This window comes from Heteronotia binoei, chromosome 5, assembly GCF_032191835.1.
Source record: "Heteronotia binoei isolate CCM8104 ecotype False Entrance Well chromosome 5, APGP_CSIRO_Hbin_v1, whole genome shotgun sequence".
In the NCBI taxonomy this organism is placed as follows: domain Eukaryota; kingdom Metazoa; phylum Chordata; class Lepidosauria; order Squamata; family Gekkonidae; genus Heteronotia; species Heteronotia binoei.
Genome location: NC_083227.1, coordinates 75251613 through 75275061, shown reverse-complemented (window position 1 = coordinate 75275061; position 23449 = coordinate 75251613). Strand labels below are relative to the sequence as shown.

The 23449-nt window shown below is 42.4% G+C and overlaps 1 protein-coding gene across 2 annotated transcripts in view; it reads left to right on the top strand.

Annotated features, from left to right (window-relative positions):
* TMCC1 (transmembrane and coiled-coil domain family 1) overlaps positions 1-23449 on the top strand; it is a 180785-nt gene that overhangs the window by 41352 nt on the left and 115984 nt on the right. Inside the window, exon 1 of one of the 2 annotated variants that reach the window (XM_060239648.1) lies at positions 11390-11596. The exons of the other annotated variant lie outside the window; for it this stretch is intronic. Within the exon in view, the coding sequence (XP_060095631.1) occupies positions 11558-11596 (39 nt within the window). The 5' untranslated portion in view covers positions 11390-11557. Of the gene's footprint in view, positions 1-11389; positions 11597-23449 lie in introns of those variants that run through there. 2 annotated transcript variants of the gene reach the window in all.

Genomic DNA, 23449 nt, shown 5'->3' with positions numbered 1-23449 from the left:
TTCTTTCATCTTTTCATTGTTTTTTACAACATGTCTTTCAGAAAATCTGTTAATGTGCTAGTGTTATGATACTTGGACAGATGTGAGAAATTACAGAGGGAGCTCTGCAGAGGAGGTAGCTGTGTTAATTCATGTTATTCTAATGAACATGCTGTGGCAGACTTTCATGGACAAATCTGCTTTATAAGATGAGTGAAGTGCTCAACTTTCCAGCAATTCAGGAAGGAGCAGTACTCTGTCACAATATTATGAACAGCATGGATTAATCCTGTAAATTAATTGCAAGGTTCAGTTGGCATGGATTTGGCATACTTTACTAATTATATTAAGCAGGTATAACAAGAAGAATAAGGTCAATGAATACCTGCAAAGGGATCATCAGTTTCAGTAGTAGGCTAGCTGCTATCATAGTTTCAAGGCCAAATTCAGTGTCACCTTTGCTACTAAATTCCAATTCACACTGGCTACATTCAGAGGTTTCTAGCCTCTAAAGGTAAAGGTAGTCCCCTGTGCAAGCACCAGTCATTTCCAACACTGGGGGGATGTCACTTTCATAACATTTTCATGGCAGACTTGGTGCTTGCACAGGGGACCTTTCCTTTCCTTGCCATTGCCTTCTCCAGTCATTTACACACTACCCCCAGCAAGCTGGGTTCTAGCTTCTACATCTGTGTTATATGTAGAATTTAACATGTTAGAAAACTCTAATGACTTGGTATAATTTTACTGCAGCAACTGTGAGCTGTGAAAGGAACTGCCATTAGATTTTCTAACAAGTATTCAGCTTTTCTTAGCAGAGTTTCTCACCGCCCACACTCATTAGATTACAATTGTTAAGTTGCTTTTAAGATAGAGTGTAGTTTGGGATTTACTGTAGTAGTGTAAAACATAACTGACTTAGTATTGGAGTTCAGATGCCTTGAAAATGCATGATTGCTGCTAACTGAAATACTCATGTTGAGAATCCCATATATACCTAACCACACAAATTTACCATTGTAAAAGCTAAGTGTGCTGCATATTAACTTTGAACAAACTTTGGTCTACTTTTCAAATATCGACTTTGATTTTCTTGAGTTGTGTGGAAAGAATCTGTATTGTATTTATACTTACAGCAAGGAAAGATTTTGACAGGCAGATAGTCTTCTTTCCACTGCTCCATCATTGGAACTAGTAGCCTTTCCAACTTTGTTAAAAGCTTTGATATTAATAGGCTTTTTCTGTCCTAAAAAGAAGTTTCTGCAAAAGGTAGAAAAATGTCTAGTGAGGTCAGTAATTTTGTATAAAGTGAGAGAATGACTTTTTTTTCTATCCCTGTGTAGCTGATGCTTGCTTCTTAGTGGGCACTGGCTGGAAAATGAACATTTATTTAGTATTAGGGTTGCCAGGTCCCCTCGCTTGTTTGGTGGGGGAAATTGGGGTGGGTGGGGATGTTGTGTGATATCCCTGAAGCTGTAAATGACATCGTTGGATCTCGGATGCTCTGGTTTAGGGGCAGATTTTATGATTACCGTATTTTTCGCTCCATAAGACGCACCTGAACATAAGACGCACCTAGTTTTTAGAGCCGTTTGTGTGAATTTAGAGGCATTTGTGTGAATTTTTTGCAGTATTCGCTTCTTAAGACGCACACACTTTTCCCTCCACTTTTTTGGGGGGGGAAAGTGAGTCTTATGGTGCAAAAAATACTATTGGGCTTAAACCATAGAGTTTTCTCAAAAACCAGAGCATCCTCCCTGTGTGATGTCCCCAATGTGACAATATCACTTCTGATGTCATCGCAAAGGGACCCCACATGGTGATGTCCCTGTTTACAGGAGGGGTTTCCCCCACTAGCCAGCTGGTCTGCAGTAGGGAGAAGCCCGCAAAACCAGGGGATCCCCCACTGGGACCTGGGGGCTAGCAATTTTTATTATATATAGCCTCCGATGATGATGGCTAATAGGTACAAGACTCTTTGCCTTCTTGTAGGAGGATTGGTGAAGAACAAGTAAGCAACTGGGCTATAAGGAAGACATTTTTAGGTTTTGCAGCTACCTGGCCAACTAGAGGCCCAGAACAGAATAGCAGTCCCAAAAGCATACTTCTGGAGCAACCAGAAACACTTTTAAAACACTTGAAAAACTTGCGTTTGCTCACATTGTATTTAAGTAAAAGTTATTAAATTTCCATAACTTCCTAATTCTCACTCCTCCAAAAACAGATTTAATTTGTAAAAGCAGCTTTATTCTACACTTTCCCTGATAGGTTCAAGGGCAGCCTGACATAGAGCATACACAGTAATCTATTGTAGAGATTACAGAGGCATAGATGAGCATGTATAATCATAGAGATTTTATTTGAGTCACTCCCCCCAATTCTTAGTCTATTTAAACCAACAAAGCAGTTCACAGTCAAATGCATAATACAGCAATGAAATGTATACAGTAACACCCAGTCAAATGATGGACCCAACAGAATAAAAATAGCACCAAACAAATCCAGCAACAGTTTACGGAATTGGGACTCCAAAATTGCTATAGCTTCTATATACACTGAAGCATAGTAGTTTTGAAATGATTAGTCTTTAAAGAGATGACTTGCATTTGAGAGCCTAAAGATCCCTAAGATGGCAAAACTTGGTTGGAAATGGTTATTCTGCTCTGCATCTCAGCAAATGTACATGTATGTGTCCTCTCTCTTCATGCTGTGCTTTTTAAATCTTGTTTTTTATCTTAGAAAACCAACCCTGTCAAACATAAAAAGCAAGGAGGGGGATGGCATGTTCCTTGCCTTTCATCTTTTTAAGGCAACAGTGTACTACATTACAATAGAGGAAGGCAAATTATCCTCTAAATAGAAAATGATTAGGAGGAGAAAGCCCCGCTAACAAATGCAAGTGACTGTATTCATCTGAATGCACTGTTTAGAAGACTAATGCTTAAATTAAGGGTGTCAAACTCATTTGTTATGAGGGCCGGATCTGACATAAATGAGACCTTGTTGGGCTGGGCCAAGTCAGGTTGGGTGAAGGCATGTCGGGCTGGTTCATGTGTGTACCTATTTAAGATTAGGTAGCAGAGATATGAATTTTATAAAGAACACAAACACAAATATATATATTTTTAAAACTAAAAACATGCTTAAAACATTAGCACTCATTGGTCTTAAAGATGCTTTCTTTGTATGTCTCCCATTGGATCCAGGGAACTGGGCAAAGGAAGCTCTGGCTCTTTCCTTCCTTCCCCAGGGGACTGGGGGGGGGGAGCCTCAGCCAATAGAAGGAAGAGAGGCTTGGTTCAGTAGCTCTGCTGTGCAATAGAGAGAGCCTGGCAAAGTAAGCTACCCTTTCCCCCCTTCCTATCCATTGCCTCAGCCAATGGGGAATATAGAGGATTTGCTCTGTATCTCCTGTGCAATTGAGCAAGTCTTTGCAAACCAAGCTGTTATGCAGAAGAAAGCAAGATATTGGGAGAAGGGGGCCAGTTGCTTGGAGGCCTGATTTGAGCCCTCTGGGGGCCTGATTTGGTGAACATCCTGATTCTTGATTATATTGTTAGTAAAGTTAACCTGAGACATTCTGTAAGGCTTCTGTTGTGGCCAGGTGAGTGACCATCTGCAAACCAGGTTTATAATTTCTACAGTAGCTAAAATATGCCTAAATTGGTCTCTTGTTGAGGCCCTCTGCTGTTGAACTATGTGATTCCATACTGCCTAGCATGCCTGTTGATCTTTGTAAGGGAAACATGAGAACACAAGGAGTAAACGCACTGTAATATGTAATGCCTTCTTCAAAATATCAATAAATACTCTTTAGGGATGGTGGCTCAGTGGTAGAGCATCTGCTTGGGAAGCAGAAGGTCCCAGGTTCAATCCCTGGCATCTCCAAAAAAGGGTCCAGGCAAATAGCTGTGAAAAACCTCAGCTTGAGTCCCTGGAGAGCCACTGCCAGTCTGAGTAGACAATACTGACTTTGATGGACCAAGGGTCTGATTCAGTATAAGGCAGCTTCATATGTTCCTATGTACATATGAAATATCTGCTAAATTTGCAGCTCTTTTTGTGGTTGAAAAAAGCTTGAAGTGGTACAGATTTTTAGCTAGAAAGTCTTTTAGCAGCCACAGATGCTGAACATTGTCAGATCAGATGAAAACCAATGATTTAAAAATAAAAATCAGATTTTTAAAATTTAAAACAGGTTTTTAAAATTTATATCAGATTTTTAAAAATAGAATGCTTTTTGAGAAAATCTAGTACATGATTATATGTTATCGTCTAAAGGTTATTCATCATGAAATATGGATTATTTTTTAAATTTTGTAGCATGAGGCTGTATATTTGTGCAATGTTTAATTTTTTTGGTAAATGAATTCCAGTAATCCATTCACAATGTGATGCTTTCCCAGAGGTTTCGGTAAGATTATTCTGGGCAGTTTTCTGCCTACCTACCTAGAAGTTATTATCACAGATGCTTGGTTTTGCAGTTCTCAAAACTGTGAATATGTGTCTGCAGAGACAACATACCTCTTCACAGCAAAAATGTTATAAAGTACCGTAAGTATGCAGAGTTTAGAGACCTCTGTCCTATTGGTCCTCAGCAAAGCTATGCACAGAGAATCAACCCCGTATCTCTTAAGTGCTAAGTTCCAAAAAGTGCAATGAATATAAAATTGTTTGGGCTGGAAGAGGTCTAGATAAGGAGATGTTAAGAGCTAGGTGTGAGGAGGGTGGGGCTAGCAGTACTAATGAAAGTGAAACTGAGCAGAATATTCCAGAAATCTTGAGATCTTTGTGAGTGTATCATCATGGATGTTTAAGCAAATATAAGAATACATAAGAATCCCCCAGCAGGGGGATCCTGGAGCCTCTTGGGGTCTTCTTCCCTGAGCATGACACAATGACATCACCTGGAAGTGACTTCATAGTGTTGCTGGCGTTGTGTGCAGCACTCTTAAGTTTTGGGCAAAACTGTATGGCTTTTTAACTGCAAAACCATAGAGTTTGCCCAAAAAAACCCAGCATTGTTGTGCAACGTCCCCAGTGTGATGACATCATTTCTGAGTGACATTGTTGCATCAGGGACATCAGTGAGGCAGGGTTTTCTTCACCAGCTAGCATCTTGGTGGCAGATTGGAGCTCTGCAGACTGGGGAATCCCTGGCCGGACTGGGAACTTGGCCGCTCTAGAATACATATGCCATATAACGTTGTTTTAGTTAAATAAAACAGTTTAAATGGTTATTGTTAATTATTATTTGCAGGGGTGGAATTCTAGCAGGAGCTCCTTTGCATATTAGGCCACACACCCCTGATGTAGCCAATCCTCCCAGAGCTTATAAAGCTCTTTTTTGTAAGCTCTTGGAAGATTGATTACATCAGGGGTGTGTGGCCTAATATGCAAAGGAGCTCCTCCTAGATTTCCACCCCTGATTTATTTGTCTCCTTCCAGAAAAGTACATCAGAAGAGTTGTCCAGATATGAGTGATTAACCAGAGATCATTCATGTTGCAATGACTTCATAATTATCTATTTCAATTGGTAAATAACCAGTCATTAAGGGCAGCTTCTGGGAGAGGTCTCTCAGCCCCACCTGCCTCACAGGGTGTCTGTTGTGGGGGGGGAAGGTAAAGGAGATTGTAAACCACTCTGAGATTCAGAGTGAAGGATAGGCTAGAGATCCAGTATCATCATCATTTTCTAATTTTCTGGTGTAACTAAAACTAACCTGAAAAGTTATACTAAAATGAAATCTCTGTGGATTTTAAATATTAAGACGAGCAAGAATTGAGCCTTTATGTAGAAAACCATCTACTGAGTCTTACTGACATGATTTAAATCAAATCCACTCCTCCTTACTGTTCAATGGAATTTGGTTTAATTTCAACCCCCCCCCCCATCTGTTGTGATAATCTCTGCTCTGAAACTTTAAAGGTAAAGGTAGTCCCTTGTGCAAGCACCAGTTGTTTTCGACTGGGGTGACGTTGCTTTCACAATGTTTTCACGGCAGACTTTTTACCATTGCCATTGCCTTCCCCAGTCATCTACACTTCCCCCCCAGCAAGCTGGGTACTCATTTTACCGACCTCGGAAGGATGGAAGGCTGAATCAACCTGGAGGTCTGAAACTTTACATTCTATGAAATAACTCAATTTTTACAATGGAGTAAATGGTACCGATTTAGGCAAATTATAAAACTTTTTCTGGTTCCTGAATTCTGGACTCTTTTACAAGGTGACTGAAAGTTTAATACAGTCGACTCTTGAGAATAAACACTGTGCATGATGTCATGTTGCAAGTTTTGCCACTGCTACAAGCTGCAGCCAGTAGTAGAATAGCAACAGGGAAATTTTCAGTATCCTAACCAATGTTTTGTTTTACTAGATGCTACTACTTGAGGAGGCGTGAAGCTGCTGCTTTTAATGGCAGCCATGTGGGTTCCATACCATCAGGGCTAGTTTGTAGTGATAAGATGCATACTAGATAAGGAAAGAGAGAAACCCCCATGCAGGGTTTCTGCTTTCAGCAACAGGTTCATGATTCCTGCATATCTAGTTCTGGTTTTGGCCTTAACTTTAAAACTGTAACTCAAAGACTGCCATCCTATGTGTGCTTTAATACTGTGTGGGCAGCAAGCCAGCCCTGTGAGCCCCAAGCAGTGTCTGGATGCTTCCTGCAGCCCAGTTAAAAAAAAAAATGACTGGGCTGGAAGTGATGTACTGTCAGGGGAGTGGCCCCTGGCCTGCTGGCTAGGATATTTAAATGCCAGCATCCAGAGAGATGAGGAGAGTGGTGTTCTTGCCAGGCAACAGCAGGAAGGTGGAGAGAGCCGTGAACACTTCTGAGGCTGAGGAAGACCTGGGCAATGAGCCTGAAATGCCGGTGAGGCTAGCATTGTTGGCAGGAGGACTGGGGAGTCCAGGGGCCCTGGCACACTAGTTATGGTTGGGGAGGCAGCAGTTGGATTGGGAAGAAGGGCACTGGAATGGTGGGCCTGCAGAGTGACAAGGCCAGATGAACCAAATAAAGAACTTGTCATAGGGGCTCGAGGGCCGGAAGTCAAAAGCCCAGTGCCACCTAAAACTGAGGAAAGGTGCCCCAATGATGGGTGGTGTCTGGTGGGCACAGAACTCCAGCAAGAGAAAGGACTGTTCACTGTGGGGAGGTATGGAGAATGTTGGGTCCAAGCACTAAAAGTGGTATAACGCTGATTAAATATAAAGTGAGTGGTCTACAAGCAACCTGGGAGGGTCACTTCTGTGTGCTAATGCAAAGCTTCAGTGGCTACGTCAAGGTATGACCTACCCTTTGAGCTCATAGCTTTGAACTCTGTCATCAGTGCATTAAATTAGCTTACATAGGCTTCTAAAGGTAAATACGTCTGGAAAGTAAAAAAGATTTCAGTAACCTTATTTGGATACATGATGTAGCTTTGTGCGTGTGCATGTAAAAGTGACAGTAAATGTATTTGTTCTTGGAAACAGGGTGGTATACATGATTTTCAAGCACACAGGTTAAAGAATAGAGAACTTAATTATCAGAGGTTAAATTCTCAACCTTTTTCCAGCTTGAGTTATAAAATGCAAGGCACTGTTGAACAGGTTACTCTGGACTTACTGCTTCTGAGTTGCTTCAGGCATTAACACTGAGCTCTGTCACTTGTTGCTGCAACTGGTAATCACTCATAGTATAAAGCAAAGTTGTACATCATAAGTGGGTTGCTAGTAAATTGTAAATCAGCATAATCTAGCAAGACATGTGCTTCAAACCAGTATGCATACTCAATAATATTGGATAGGACAACATATAGCTGAAGAGATGATGTGTGTTATTGGGGTTTTTTTCTGCTGAATTTAATACAGCACAAAGAAAAAAAGTTTCATCAAATCGGTAGGCAACTGGCAGTTATTACAAGCCTCTGTTGCTTGCCTTTTCTTTACCATTGCTATATACATTTTGTGCCCCTTAGTAAGTACTGGCTGGTCATGCCAATTGTCATGTTATTTCATATATGGCAGCTTTGAATTTACCTTGTACAGGGAGCAACATAAAAGAACTTGAACATTCAGCCCTTGGAAACAGCAGATATGTGGGTCAGGGGTTGGTTCTTGCCATCAGGCTAATGAAGTAACATTGTATGTGTATTAAGCAACAAACTGTTGCTCATGAGTGAGTGTCTAAATCAGAGATTGGTTTTAACAGTTTGCTCTGTTCTGTTAAGGCTAGTAACTATATCATATTAAATAATATGCTGCATCCAAGAAAGCAGAAGAGGATTGAGATGGGGAAGGGCAGCCATAAAGGAGCTGGAAATGATTCTTAAGTGTGAGGAAGTGTTGCTGGTGACAAAGATCAAGTTAATTCATGCCATAGTATTTCCTGTTAAAATGTATAGGTGTGAAACTTGGGCAACGAGGAAAGCTCACAGGAAGAAAGTGGATTAATGTCAAATATCGTGTTATAGAGTTTTATGGATACCATGGACAGCCAAAGACAAACTACATCAAATCAAGCATGAACTCTCCCTAGAAGTGAAATTAACCAAAGCTATCGTACTTTGGCCACGCTATGAGAATACAAGAGTCGCTGGCAGAAACGATAATGCTCAGAAAAGTGGAAGGCTGCGGGAAAAGAGGAAGCCCCAGCATGAGACAGATTGACTCAATCAAGGAAACCATGGCCCTCCGTTTGCAAGACCTGAGCATGGCTGTTAACAATTGGACATTTTGGAGACCATTAATTCATAGGGTTGCCATAGTATGTGTGCATGCTGCCCTTTTTTCTTAGGCTGTAACATTTTGGTTAGGTTAATCAGCTAAAAACTTTTAAGCAAAAAGGTGTTCCCTTCATAATAGCTTGTCAGTCTCCAAAATATCAAGCCACAGTGTCAGAAAAAAACATTATAGAATTACCACCAGAAGAAAATATAAAGCCGCCCCCCTCAAAGACCTAATGGAATAAAAATATTTCAAGGAATCCCCAAGAGATCAAGGCCAGTAAACCTTACTATAAAAAGCCCCCTGCTACTTATAACCATCAGCTTCATCTCAAAATGCCATTTCGTTCTGGGTGATAACCTACCAGATTAACTTGACATTGTGTGATATTTTCAACCTACTATTCAACTCTGTTCTATAATATTAGCAGTAATGTGCTTCAAGTATTTAATAAGGCTTCTGGATAGCAAGGGCATCAACAGTCACAGGACAAAATGAACTGTTAAGTAAGCTTTATTAGACATCTCTTAAATAGAGGCAAAGGGTCCTATTTTGTTAATAACATATACAGTTATTTAGCCCTGATCTGAATGACCCTGTCTAGGTCAATTTTGTCTGCTCCTGGGAACTTAGCAAGGTCAGCCCTGATTAGTACTTGGATGGGAGACCACTAAGGAAGTCCAGTTGTTACACAAAGGCAGGCAAGGACAAACCACTGTGAGTCTCTTGCCTTGAAAACCCATGAGGGCCTCCATAAGTCAGCTATGATTTGACAGCATTTTCCTCCACCACATTTACTTGGCCTACATATCAAGTGCTTCAGATCAGGGCAAGTCAATTACTTAAATATCAGCATATTTGAGGGGGGAAATAATTTTCTATATTCAGGTTCAGCCTGACCTTAGATTAAAGTTTGAACCTTATGAGGCAGACTGTGAAACTATCAACTGTGTATATGCTACTTTGGGGGTGTTGGAATGGAAAGAAGTATCAGAGTCAGGTACTTTTTCTGATTTAGGAGACCCTATTCAGGATGATTGGAGGCTACATGAGGGGCAAGGTCTCTATTCTTTCACTGCATGCTTTGATACCTCTGTTAATGGAAACAGCTGCTTACTCCTTTCCAGACTATCTTGCACAATTTGTTTTGTGTGTGTTCTCCACACACGATCTCAAGTCTATGGAATACATGGATATTCCCCCTTTGACTCATGTCATCTTGTCTCATTCTCTGTTCAAAGTGAGGGAAGCTTTTCACATGGTGTTCTGCTGCTGTTCAAGGGCTGGCAACTGTTTCTGCCTCAGATTGTGAGCCACTTCTGTCCAAGCTTCCATTGGCTGGATGCAGCAGATGTGCAAAAAACCTTGACCTTTCTTGAAAGTGCTGAACTACATGTGGCAGGGAATAGGTTAAAGATGCTATCCAGTCAGGCTCTGAGAAACCTTTCTTGTATTGCATTAGTGCCTAAAGGCTTTGACTAGGTTGGGCCCTACTCTGTGTTGTCTTATGCAAACACATAGTAAATGACCCTGCCTAACTAGTACTGCAGATATGTGTGTGCTATATGCATGTGTGCACTTGTGAAGCCTGAAAGTGGGTTTGACTCTGTCAAGTATCTGCCGTTCTAATATGCATCCTGTTCAAGTCATGTTCTTTCTGTATTGCCAACCCTGTGTTTTGAGTCTGTTGTTCTGACTGCTTTTTCCAAAACAAACATTTGTTTGTTCCCACAATTCGCTACTTAACATGTAGAGAGAACTGATTTTCTGTGTCTGCACGCCTTCTTCCCCAAGGACAGGGCTTCAGGACACACGTGTGGTCAGAGTTTGAGTTCTTGAATTCCACTTCCCAGCTGAGGTTTTGTTTAAGAACATTTTGGAGTACATTATGATACCAAGCCAAGGAGATAATAGACTGCAAAGATTTAAAGTGATTAATGGTAAAATAAACTTCTTATTTCAGGTTTTCTGAGATAGTGGTGTTCAGGCTTCAGTTGGGGATTCAGACAGGCTTTGTTTTCTTATAAATCATTGGCCAGTTTTCTAACCCTCCAGAGCAAAGCAAACACCTTTAATTTGTTTTAGGACTCCGGAAAAGTTGATGTCATTGTTGTAGTAAGTATCCCTGTACCTGCCAGTCACTCATGAGGTGAGGTCTGTCTATATGAATGAGAGGAAATGTGTAACCAGAAGTGTTAGACCCAGTCCTGCAGTTGTTGAGCCCAAGAGCAGGAGTGTGTTTCCTCTCAGCTATATTAACCCTCTGTGTCCTCCCCCCCCCCCCCCCCCAGTTTGTTGAAATGTAGAAGAAAATGTGAAAGAGGTGTATGTATTAACAAACCCAACACCCACAAGAGGCTGGGTGTGCTGCTTCAGTCTCTGTGAGGATTATTTTGGCTTCTCTTTAAACCTCCTTACCGGCACTTCAGGCACATGCTTGCTAGCCCCACCCTGTACTAACTAGAGCAGCCAGTCATTCCCTTTCAAGGCTCAGGTGGCTTCCTGGTAATGTTTAGCTAATGAATCTAGAGAGGGGGGTGGTCCATCTGTCAGGACCCCTCACAGCTGACTCACAGGAAGTGCTAAAAAGCTTGGCACAGAGCGGACAGCTCCAGGATTCTGCCCCTCCTCCCTGCTTCTGTCTCTGCCTGCATGTTTCACGGTCTCTTTTTTTATCCTATTTTTTTTAAGGACAGTGAACTGATTTTAAAGTTTTAAGAATAGGAAGGATTTCCTTAGTCTTGTCTGTCTGGTAGACTGCAGGATGTATTGCTTGAGACAGTGTTAGCTGTCAGTCTTGATTTTCCCCCTTCTCTCTCTCCCTCCCCTTGTTGAATTTGCTTTGTCTGGAGAACAAGGGTGACCATGGTCCAGCGTTTCAGCCTCAGAAGGCAGCTATCAAAGGTAGGTTGCTTCTCCCAGTCAGATATGTGAAACTGTGCTCATTTGTACCACTTTTCTCATGCGGATCAGTATGGTCTTTGCTTGTGCAGAGGTGGGCGGGGGTCCATGTGCCGGAGAAAACCGCTCTGCCTTTTGTTCTTCTCTCTTGACAGACACAAAAGGTTTCTAAAACAAACTGTTAACTGGCAGACATCAGGCTCTTCTTTTTGCTTGTATAAAACCAGAGCTTTCGCTTTGAGACTTGGGTGAGCCTGCTGCTGTATTTTCCTTTTGATTTAATCACCAGTGTGCATGTGTGGTGTGAAGGAAATGGGAATCTTATTATCATATCAGAATGTGAGCTGATGAAAAAGCAAGTCCCGATAGAACACATGGAGAAGTACTTTCTGGCTGTGGTAATGTTTCGGTCCTAGTCAAGAGATACACCTGGCAAAGTGGAAGGCAGCTCTTGCTGTTGCTTCGGCATATTAGACATGGCTTGCTGTGGTGCAAAGAACAAAGGAGTTGTTCTGAAGCATTTTTTTCTTGCTTTAATTGTGTTATTCAATGCCATTTGAGAAAACTGAATATTAGGCATATTGGGCATGCAGATAACTTAACTCAGCCAGTCCATTTCTTTAGCCTTTGAGAATATATTTGAGAAGAAATAGAGTGTTTAAAATGAGGGCCTGATATCTTCTGGATAAGAGAGGTTAGGATTATGCATCTTTTGAATGGTAGGATCTTGAGTCTATATAACCAGATTTTTGTTGTTGTTGAAAAACAAAAGCTCTTGCTTTCTTACTAAAATGCCTGCAAAGGTTTTCTTTTTGTTCTAAATGCAGTGATCAGCTGCTGATCACTACATTTAGGTCAAAATGCACTCCCTACAGAGAGTCTATTGGGAGGGAAGCTTTAGGGTGTTGAACAAACTGGCATTCTGTGTGTCCTTTCTTTAGAGTTCATCAGTATTTTTTAAATAGTGAAGCAATGAGCATATCAATGAAGAAGGGAATCACCAGGGTTTTTTACCCTCCCATCCTTTGATCAGAAGGTCACAAAAAGAAAATATCTGTTGGCTCGGTTTAAAAGGAAAAAGAATCAAAACTTTCCACCACGTAACTTGCATTCCAATCCTTAAAAATTTATTTGTAAGTAATTCTGTGTGACAGTCTTGGGATCTGGACCTGAAGAGCTTATTAACCATTTTATGTTTTTTCAAGTTCTGTCTTGCTGAAACAGTGGAGGCTTCTGCGCATGGAGCTGGAGTCGTCATAGGCTAATTTACTCATCTGAGAGGGGTGGTGAATTTTCATGATTGGTTATTTTCATAGTGTTGGGAGCATTGGGTATGGTCAGTGCTTTGGTGCCAGAACAAATGTTTAGGCATGGTCCCAAACTTTGCAAATGTGTGATTGAATCTTCTTCACCCAAAGAGTGCTTCTTCACCCAAAGGATGATTAACACACGGAATTCACTGCCGAAGGAGGTGGTGGCAGCTACAAGCATAGACAGCTTCAAGATGTGATTGGATAAACATATGGAGCAGAGATCGGTGGCTATTCTCCACAAAGTATAGATGTAACTTTCTGTCTGGGGCAAGTGATGCTCTGTATTCTTGGTGCTGGGGAGGCGGGCAACAGTAGGAGGGCTTCTAGTGTCCTGGCCTCACTGATGGACCTCCTGATGGCACCTGGGTTTTTGGCCACTGTGTGACAGAGTGTTGGACTGGATGGGCCATTGACCACTGATCCAGCGAGCTTCTCTTACCTCCAGTTCTCCATCTAAGCTATTCCTGGTGGTTCCCTATCTCCCCTAGGAGCAGCATTTTAGGGGGTGTTTGAGACTTCCACAGGAGGGGTACATTGGCGAGAATGGCCCCCATTTTGCCTGCAGGAATCTGGAGTGGATGGAAGTGCACTGGTGGCCAAATAACTATTGCTCAGTAGGTTGCTGTTAGAGTGAAGCCCCCTGTCTTATGCTGCACTAACTGCAATAGTACTTTTCTATGACTGAAGGAATTTAGATAACTATTTAATTTTAGTATACTATTGGCTGTACTTCAGGGCTGTTATTACTACTTATGGTAACAACCAGGAAGGAACATCCCTTTCCCCCACATCCTCACTTGGTCATGCTCCTAAGCAGGCCTTTTTGGGTAGAAAATGCCCATCAGGAACTTATTAGCATACTGGGCCACACCCCCGACGTCATCGGAAGTGCAGTCATCTTGCCACTAATGATTAGTAGCAGTAGAGAAAACAAACAGAATAAAGTGAGTGTAAGTAACTTTATGGTGTTATGCATCAACAGCCCCTCCACCATCTCAACACAGATGTTCACTAGCAATACACTTTCTTAGGATAGAACTCTTTCCCTTCCTTCTTCCTTCCCTTGTTGGCACTTCATGCCTGCTCCAAGTGGACAGGCCAGGGAAGGGAGGAGCCCATGGCTGCTTTCCAGGGCTATTTTTGAGCCAGAGCGCTGGCCAAGCCCTTCAGAACTGCGTTCCTATGTGTTCCTGCTCAGAAAAAGTCCTGCACTTAAGTCCACATTAGTCTGTGTCACTTTCTTCCCCTAATTAATGTGTTATTAGGTTACTGATACCCTGGAGAAAATGGTTACTTCAGATGGTAGACTCTATGACAGAGGTGTCAAACATGTGGCCCGGGGGGCTGAATCATGCCCCCAGAGGACTCCTATCAGGCCCCCAAGCAGCTGGCTGTCATCTGCTTTCTTCTCCCTCTCTCTTGCTTCATTCTGCATCACAGCTTGCTTTGCCAGGCTTACTCAATCGCACAGGAGCTACAGAGCAAAACCTCTGTTTTCTCCATTGGCTGAGACTCCTTCAGGCCCCCAGGGGACTCCTATCAGGCCACCAAGCAGCTGGCTGTCATCTGCTTTCTTCTCCCTCTCTCTTGCTTCATTCTGCATCACATAAGAACATAAGAGAAGCCATGTTAGATCAGGCCAATGGCCCATCCAGTCCAACACTCTGTGTCACACAGTGGCAAAAAAAATTATTTATATATATACACACACACACACACACACACTGTGGCTAATAGCCACTGATGGACCTCTGCTCCATATTTTTATCTAAACCCCTCTTGAAGGTGGCTATGCTTGTGGCCGCCACCACCTCCTGTGGCAGTGAATTCCACATGTTAATCACCCTTTGGGTGAAAAAGTACTTCCTTTTATCCGTTTTAACCTGTCTGCTCAGCAATTTCATCGAATGCCCACAAGTTCTTGTATTGTGAGAAAGGGAGAAAAGTACTTCTTTCTCTACTTTCTCCATCCCATGCATTATCTTGTAAACCTCTATCATGTCACCCCGCAGTGGATGTTTCTCCAAGCTAAAGAGTCCCAAGCGTTTCAACCTTTCTTCATAGGGAAAGTGTTCCAGCCCTTTAATCATTCTAGTTGCCCTTCTCTGGACTTTCTCCAATGCTATAATATCCTTTTTGAGGTGCGGCGACCAGAACTGCACACAGTACTCCAAATGAGACCGCACCATCGATTTATACAGGGGCATTATGATACTGGCTGATTTGTTTTCAGTTCCCTTCCTAATAATTCCCAGCATGGCGTTGGCCTTTTTTATTGCAGTCACACACTGTCTTGACATTTTCAGTGAGTTATCTACCACGACCGCAAGATCTCTCTCTTGGTCAGTCTCTGCCAGTTCACACCCATCAACTTGTATTTGTAGCTGGGATTCTTGGCCCCAGTGTGCATTACTTTGCACTTGGCCACATTGAACCGCATCTGCCACGTTGACGCCCACTCACCCAGCCTCAACAGATCCCTTTGGAGTGCCTCACAATGCTCTCTGGTTCTCACCACCCTGAACAATTTAGTGTCATCCACAAACTTGGCCACTTCACTGCTCACTCCCAACTCTAAATCATTTATGAACAAGTTAAAGAGCATGGGACCCAGTGCCGAGCCCTGCGGCACCCCACTGCTTACCGTCCTCCACTGCGAAGACTGCCCATTTATACTCACTCTCTGCTTCCTATTACTCAGCCAGTTTTTGATTCACAAGAGGACCTGTCCTTTTACTCCATGACTCTCGAGCTTTCTAAGGAGCCTTTATCAAAAGCTTTCTGGAAGTCAAGGTAAACAACATCTATCGGGTCTCTGTTGTCCACATGTTTGTTCACCCCCTCAAAGAAATGTTACAAGTTAGTGAGGCAAGATCTTCCCTTACAGAACCCATGCTGAGTCTTCCTCAATAACCCGTGTCCATCAATGTGCCTACTCATTCTGTCCTTGATAATGGTTTCTACCAACTTTCCCGGTATTGAAGTCAGACTGACTGGCCTGTAATTTCCCGGATCTCCTCTGGAACCCTTTTTAAAGATGGGGGTGACATTTGCTACCTTCCAGTCCTCAGGAACGGAGGCAGATTTCAATGAAAGATTACAGATTTTTGTACAAGTTCAACTTTGAGTTCTTTCAGAACTCTTGGATGTAAGCCATCCGGACCCGGTGACTTATTAGTTTGTAATTTGTCTATCAGTTGTAGGACCTCCTCTTTTGTCACCTCTATCTGACTCAGGTCTTTCAACACCCCTTCCAAAATTAGTGGTTCTGGGGCGGGCAAAAAATTCTCATCTTCCACAGTGAAGACGGAGGCAAAAAATTCATTGAGCTTCTCAGCCATTTCCCTATCCTCCTTCAGTAATCCTTTTACCCCATGGTCATCCAAGGGCCCCACTGCCTCCCTGGCTGGTTTCCTACTTCTAATATATTTGAAGAAATTTTTATTGTTGGTCTTTATGTTTTTTGCTATATGCTCCTCATAGTCCTTTTTTGCCTGCCTGATCACAATCTTGCATTTGATTTGCCACAGCCTGTGTTCCCTTTTACTAATCTCACTTGGACTGGTTTTCCACTGCTTAAAGGAGTCCTTCTTACCTTTTACAGCGTCCATTACTTTGTTTGTTAACCATGCAGGCCTTTTCTTATGCCTGTTTGTGCCTTTCCTAACTTGTGGTATGTATTTTATCTGAGCTTCTAGGATTATAGTTTTAAATATTCTCCAAGCTTCCCCAAGGGTTTTGACCGTATTTACCTTTCCTTTCAGTTTCCTCCTTACATGCCTCCTCATCTCAGTGTATTTACCCCTTTTAAAGTTAAACGTGGTTGTGGTGGTCTTTTTGGGCAACTCCCTATTTATACAAACGGTGAAATCAATAACATTATGGTCACTGCTCACAAGCGGCGCAATCACTTTTACATCTCTCACCAAGTCTTGGGCATTACTTAGGACCAAATCCAGGATCGCCCCACCCCTGGTAGGTTCTGAGACCATCACAGCTTGCTTTTCCAGGCTTACTCAATCGCACAGGAGCTACGGAGCAAAACCTCTGTTTTTTCCATTGGCTGAGACTCCTTTCTTAGGGAGGGAGGGATAGCTTGCTTTGTCAGGCTCTCAATCAAACAGCAGCGCTACTGAGCCAAGCCTCTCTTCCTTCTATTGACTGAGTCTCCTTCCCCTCCTGGTCCTCTGGAGAAGGAAGGAAAGAGCCAGAGCTTCCTTTGCCCAGCTCCTTGGATTCCATGGGAGAGATACAAAGAAAGTACCTTTAAGACCAATAAGTGCTAATGTTTTAATCATGTTTTATTTTTATTTTTATTTAAAAAAAACATCTTTAATTGTGTTTGTGTCCTTTATAAAGTTCATATCTCCACTGCCTGGCATTATATTTTATGACACACATGGCCCGGCCCGACAAAGTCTTATTTATGTTAGATCTGGCTCCACCCTCTCTAGACTCCAAGCCCAAATATACAGGAATTTCTCCAACCTGTGGTCGGCAACCCTTGCCTAACTACCTCCCAGGGCTGTTGCGAGGACAAAATGGAAGAGAGGTGAATGATACTACTTTTGATCCACAACAGGGAGAAATGTGGGGTACAAGTGATCTAAATAATAAAAATAGCTGAAGATGGAGGGAGGTGAAAGATTGTGGGTTGAAAGCAGAGAGGGAAAATTAAGGATGTGGGGGCTCCCAGGAAGAGAGAAATTGTGTAAGGAGATACATGGTTAGCAGTGGACTCTAATCTGGCAAACTAGGTTTGATTCCCCACTCCTCCACATGCAACCTTGGGCCAGTCACAGTTCTTTCAGCCCCACCTACCTTATAATGTGACTTTTGTGGGGAGAGGATGCAAAGGCAATTGTAAGCTGCTTTTAGACTCCTTAAGGTAGAGAAAAGTGGGATATAAAAACAGTTGTTCTTCTTGATTTGTAGAATATTAATCTTAAGTGTCTCCACCATTTTCAGTCAGTGCTTTGCTATATCTCATACGGACAAGGATAGCTAGCTTACATGTATCAGTATCCTATAATTATGTAAAATGAAAGGAGACCTGTGCTACTATACAGAGGTACAACCTCATCTCTGTTTACATTAGAATTAGTCTGACATTCACCTTCAATTGACCCAAAAAACTTCCCCAAAAAGTTGAAGTCCTGTTTCCCCACTAGTGATAATATAATGAATTATAAATAAATAAAGTATAGGGGAATCAGGGGAATTTTCTCTGATTTCCTATTCTGTTGGGGTCCCCTGGGGATCTGTCTCTTGTTTTCTTTTAGTATTTTTATATGTTGTCCCTGGGTAACCTCATCAAATCCAGTGGCTTTTTGTACTACCAGTAAACTGACGCCACCTAGCTCTGTCTCACTTACCCCTGACTGTTCTCTTTCCATCCAGTTCCACATATCTTATGTCCCTACATACACATAATGGCCCTAAACTTCCCATCATTCCAGCCAAGCCCTGAATGTCATGCATTCTCCGCATCCATTGTGTCATCTGCAGAAGAGGCAAATATCCTTGGTTTTACATTTGATCTCTTCTCTTCGTTCTTGTATTGAGTGTGCTACCGAGCCATTTCCCTTCTGCCTCTGAGGAGGACATCTTGTGGGTGATTCCCATCCTACTTGTAGGGAGGCAGGAACTGGAATTCTTCACTTCCTGTTCCTGGTGAGAGTCACCCTCAACTTCAGTTCTTTTCCTGACTCAGTAGGGAGTGCATCTATTATAGGCTTTGCCTAATCCTATTCTGCCTAATTATTTCTGTGAGAAGGAAATCCCTTTACAGCACTGAAAAAATACAGCCCTTTCTCTGTGTTCTGATCATCTCTTACCTTGACTATTGAAACAACTTTCTAGTCTTATGTTATCATTCCTCACTGCCCTCACCTCTATCCAGGATTTCACTGCCAAAGTTATTCTGTTCTCTTGCCCTGACCCTGTAACATCCCTCAAGTCTCTGTGTTGGATTCTTGTCCACTTCCTGATCTAGTGCAAATGTCTTGTCTTTGCTTTCAAAGGCCTCCATTGTCTTGCTTTCCCATCTCTTTGCTCACTTATTCTTATACATCTTTCAAAGGCCTCCATTGTCTTGCTTTCCCATCTCTTTGCTCACTTATTCTTATACATCTTGCCCATGACTTTTGTTTCCACAGCTCTATCAGCCTTAGCTTTCCTAGCCACTCTGAGCCCGCTTCAGTAGGGCTCAGATTTATATCCCGGTAGGGCGGGATATAAATCAAATAAAATGAAATAAAATGAAATGAAATAAATCTTCTGTTTTTCAGAACATCTTAGTCCTGTCTCCCATGCTGTCTGTTATGGCTAGAACTGCTTCCCAGATCACCTCCTGCTATACAGTTTTACTCTTCGGTAAAACCCACCTCTTCCCTGATGTTTTTTGAGCAACCCCTTCATCCCACCTTCCTACTGAAACTAAATCTAATCATGAATGAATGTATATTCTTCCTCATTTATCCTCACTTCTACCATCTTTTCCTCCATCTGTCTATCTTTTATGTTATAAGCTGTCTAGGATAGGCACTAGTTATTTTGTACTCTTCAGTGTGCTTTCCACATCAGCACTTATATAAATAATAGGACTAACATATCTGAAGTATCAATCTCTCCAGCTGAAAAAAACCTGGGTTTACTGTTGACTTCTCCATGGTGTAGTGCACCAATGAAAGCTGACTTAACCCCCTATCTCTTTCTTCAGCTATACAACATTAGTATGCTTGATTTATTGGGTAGCCTGTGCACAACCTGAAATGGAAATATTGGGTTGGATCCAGACTAAATTTTCCATCAGTGGAAGAAAACTTTCCTGTAGCCCAATGATGTCCCCAAATTCTGCTCTTGAAGAATTGGTGACCTTGATGAACAATATGAGGGGGTCTTCAAAAAAAAGGGGAATCTGGGAAAGTTGCCAGTTTAGTCTGGATCCAGCCTGTTTACCAGGCCCGTAGTCATGGAGGAGCCTGTTGGGGCATTGCTCCCGTCTCCTAGGGAGCCCTCTGGGACACAGCCTGCTCCCCCCCTTTTTTTGCCATGGATGAGCCAGTGGAGCATCATCAGTGGCAGCTGGAGCTGGTAGAGCTGAGCAGGGCACAGTGCATTACAGCAGCAAAAGCGGCAGGTGGAGAGGAAGGAGGTGGAGGAGCAGGCTGTAGAGGAAGCCCCATGGAATGGGCCAGGGAGGGGGGAATGGATGGAGCTGCTGGCTGCAAAGTGCTAGGGTGGGGGAGAGGGAGGTGGAGGGAAACCCCCCTGCTTGTACACAACATGCAGTCCCCTCTTTACCCCAAAGTTTTAGGGTTGGCTGCCTTGACTTGGCCACTTTCAGAGCCTTCAGCTTTTTCCCCTACCCCAGAAAGTTTCTGAGAAGCATCAAGGCCTGCAGTGAGTGGGGAAGAGTTCCTCCCCACTTTTTAAAAAGTCCCCCAACTTTTAAAATTATGACTATACCCCTGCTGTTGTCAGTTACTTGATAACATAAAAAATGAAGAGAAGTCACTTTATAAAGGCAAAGCCAGAGGGGAAACCATCTCAAAAAGTGCCACATTCGATTGTTTAGGTTTAAGTCTATAGATTGTCTTCTAAGAAAAGATTATGCAGTTGAATCTGCCTTATATGGAATCAGGCCATCAGAGTCAGTATTGTCTACTCAGACTAGCTATGGCTCTCCAGAGTCTCAGGCAGAGGGCTTCCACATTACCTGCTAGCTGGTCTCTTTACCTGAAGATGCCAGAGAAGGAAATTGGAGCCTTCTACATGCCAAACAGGTGCTCTGCCACTGAGTCATGGCCCCATGTTGGATTCTGATAAGGCATGGTATTTTTTGAGAAGTTAGTTTCTCTTGTTTATGCCTGTTGCTAAACCAGCAAATCATGTTTTGTGTTTGAGATTTAGTTGCTTTTGTGTTCCATGTGAGAGTTTTATTGCTTGAAAGCCAACACACACACACACACACACACACACACACACACTCCCTATTTCTCTAATGGATTAACACAAGGTTTGTTGTAATTACTTTGTGTTTGTTTCTGGGATACATAGAGCTATTAAGCTATTAATCAGAGAATCTATGTTCTTAGAAATCAGCATTCTGCAAAGAAAAGGGGGTACGAGAGCTCTTGTTCACTCCAAGAGATAGTTGAACCTTGGGGTTTGACTGCTTTCAGCTGTAGGCAAATTCAGAAAGATGGAGATGCATGGAAGAAATTTGCAGAATGAGAATAAATCAAATTGGCTTGCTTTCTTTTCAGTGTAAAGGAACAACTTTTCTTTAAAGCTCTAAAGGCAGAATGTATAGATATATCTCTCCAACATGACACAGATACTCTGTGACCTAACTAGAAAATTTACTTTGGCTGATGTACATGCAATACACCCTGTTGCTTAACAGTTTTTAAAGTACAGGATTCAGGCAAATACCCACACCAAATCTTTTGTTAACATTAACAGTGTGGTTAAAGCTTATTAGGGTTCCTTTAGAAATTAATTTTGAAGCCCAGCTGTGGAAGCTACTCCTACATCTTGGTTAAAGGAGAGGTTTCTTTGCTGTGGAGAATTTGTGACCCAGTAAGAAGGGCTGGGGTGGGTGGAAGCATGAGGCTCACACTCTATTTCCCAATGGTTAAGTGACCTAGTGGGTTTCATGTGCATCCCTCAAGTGCATGTTAATGCTGCTTAATGGAAGGCTTATTCCTAAGTAAAGATACTTTTAGGCTTGATTGCAAACTTTCTTGCCACCACTACAGTGCATATTCAATTCTGAATGTTCCTGCTTATAAGCAGTCATAAATGAAGCCAGTAGGGTGAACTACATGATACTGGAGGTCCATGTTCACATGGAGCTGCCATCAAAGACAGTATTGAGTAGACAGAAGTCTACTCAGACTTCCCAGGGTCTTAGGAAGAGGTCTTTCACACTATCAAATACCTGATCTTTTTATCTGGATATACTGGGAATTGAACCCGGGACTTTCTGCTTGCCCAGCAGATGCTCTACCACAGACCAGCAGTCCTTCCCCATGTCCAGATGTTCACATCCCCAAGTGTGTAATTTGAGCTGTACAAAGCAACCAGATAGCCGTTTTGGTGTAGATAGCCAGTTTGGTGTAGTGGTTAAGTGCACTGTCTCTTACGTGGGAGGACCAGGTTTGATTCCACACACAGCTGCTGGAGTGACCTTGGGTCAGTCATAACTCTCTCAGAGCTGTTCTCTCAATAACAGTTCTTGGAGAGTTCTGTCAGCCCTACCTACCTTACAGGGTGTCTGTTGGGGAGGGAAAGGGAAAGGAGAGTGTAAGCTTCTGTGAGTCTTTGGGTGCTTACATACATGCTAAATAAGCAGTTTGAATCCACTTTAGCAGCTGTTTGCAAGTGGATTTTGCCATTTCATGCAGTAAAATCCAGTTGCAAAGTGCAATGAAAGGGAATTGAAAGTCAGTTATTTAGTGTGTGTGAAAGTACCTTATGAATGAAGGGCAAGGTCTAAACCCAGCCTCTCTTCTTCTTCAACTTTGAGGGGTCTAATATGGGTTGGATTTGTATTATTGAGCGGCCCCATGGCGCAGAGTGGTAAGCAGCAGTACTGTAGTACCGTGGTCTGAACTCTCTGCTCACGACCTGAGTTCTATTCTGGCGGAAGCTGGATTCAAGTAGCCAGCCCAAGGTTGACTCAGCCTTCCATCCTTCCGAGGTCGGTAAAATGAGTACCCAGCTTGTTGGGGGGGGAAGTGTAAAAGACTGGGGAAGGCAGTGGCAAACCAACCCATAAAAAGTCTGCTGTGAAAACGTTGTGAAAGCAACGTCACCCCAGAGTCAGAAACGACTGGTGCTTGCATGGGGGGGACCTTTCCTTGTATTATTGGGGGGGGGGGGAGGGCAATTTCTCTTTCCCTATTTACCCATGTTGGAAGCAGCCTTCTTCAGGTTTGTTAAACTCTGGGTAGGAATTTTTCTCTCATTCACTGGAATTTAAAGCAGGGACAGTGGGATTTTTTGTTAAGGAGGTGTCTCCAAAGCATGAGTAAACTTTCTCTAGTCCATTTGTATCACTCTCACACTTTTTATAGCAGCATATTCAGATCTGAATATGGATCCACAGAATTGAATGTGGTTTGGCCTAAAGTGTTAGTATTCTGGATCTGTGTTGCTATCATAGTGGAATTTAACTCGGAAGTTAATATCCTACCTGAACATAAATTTAAACGTTAGCTAGGGAGTTTACCTCCAGCATCACAATGAAAACTGAGATAGTATTGGAAACGCACCTTTGACTAATACCTCAAAATTCTGGATTCTTCACTTTTAAAATAAAAGTCTTTCCACTCATAAAGTATTCAGAGGCTTGGATCTGTTGATAACTTCTGGTATTGCACTTTGTCAACAATATTAATAAAAGTGCTTCTGACTATGAGCAATATATAAAATTAAACCCAGAAAGGCTTTCTGTCAGCTTAACACTACTTCCCTCTTATGGTGCAGTGCAAAATCTCACCCAACCCCCCCCAAAAAATGTTGCTCACAGGGG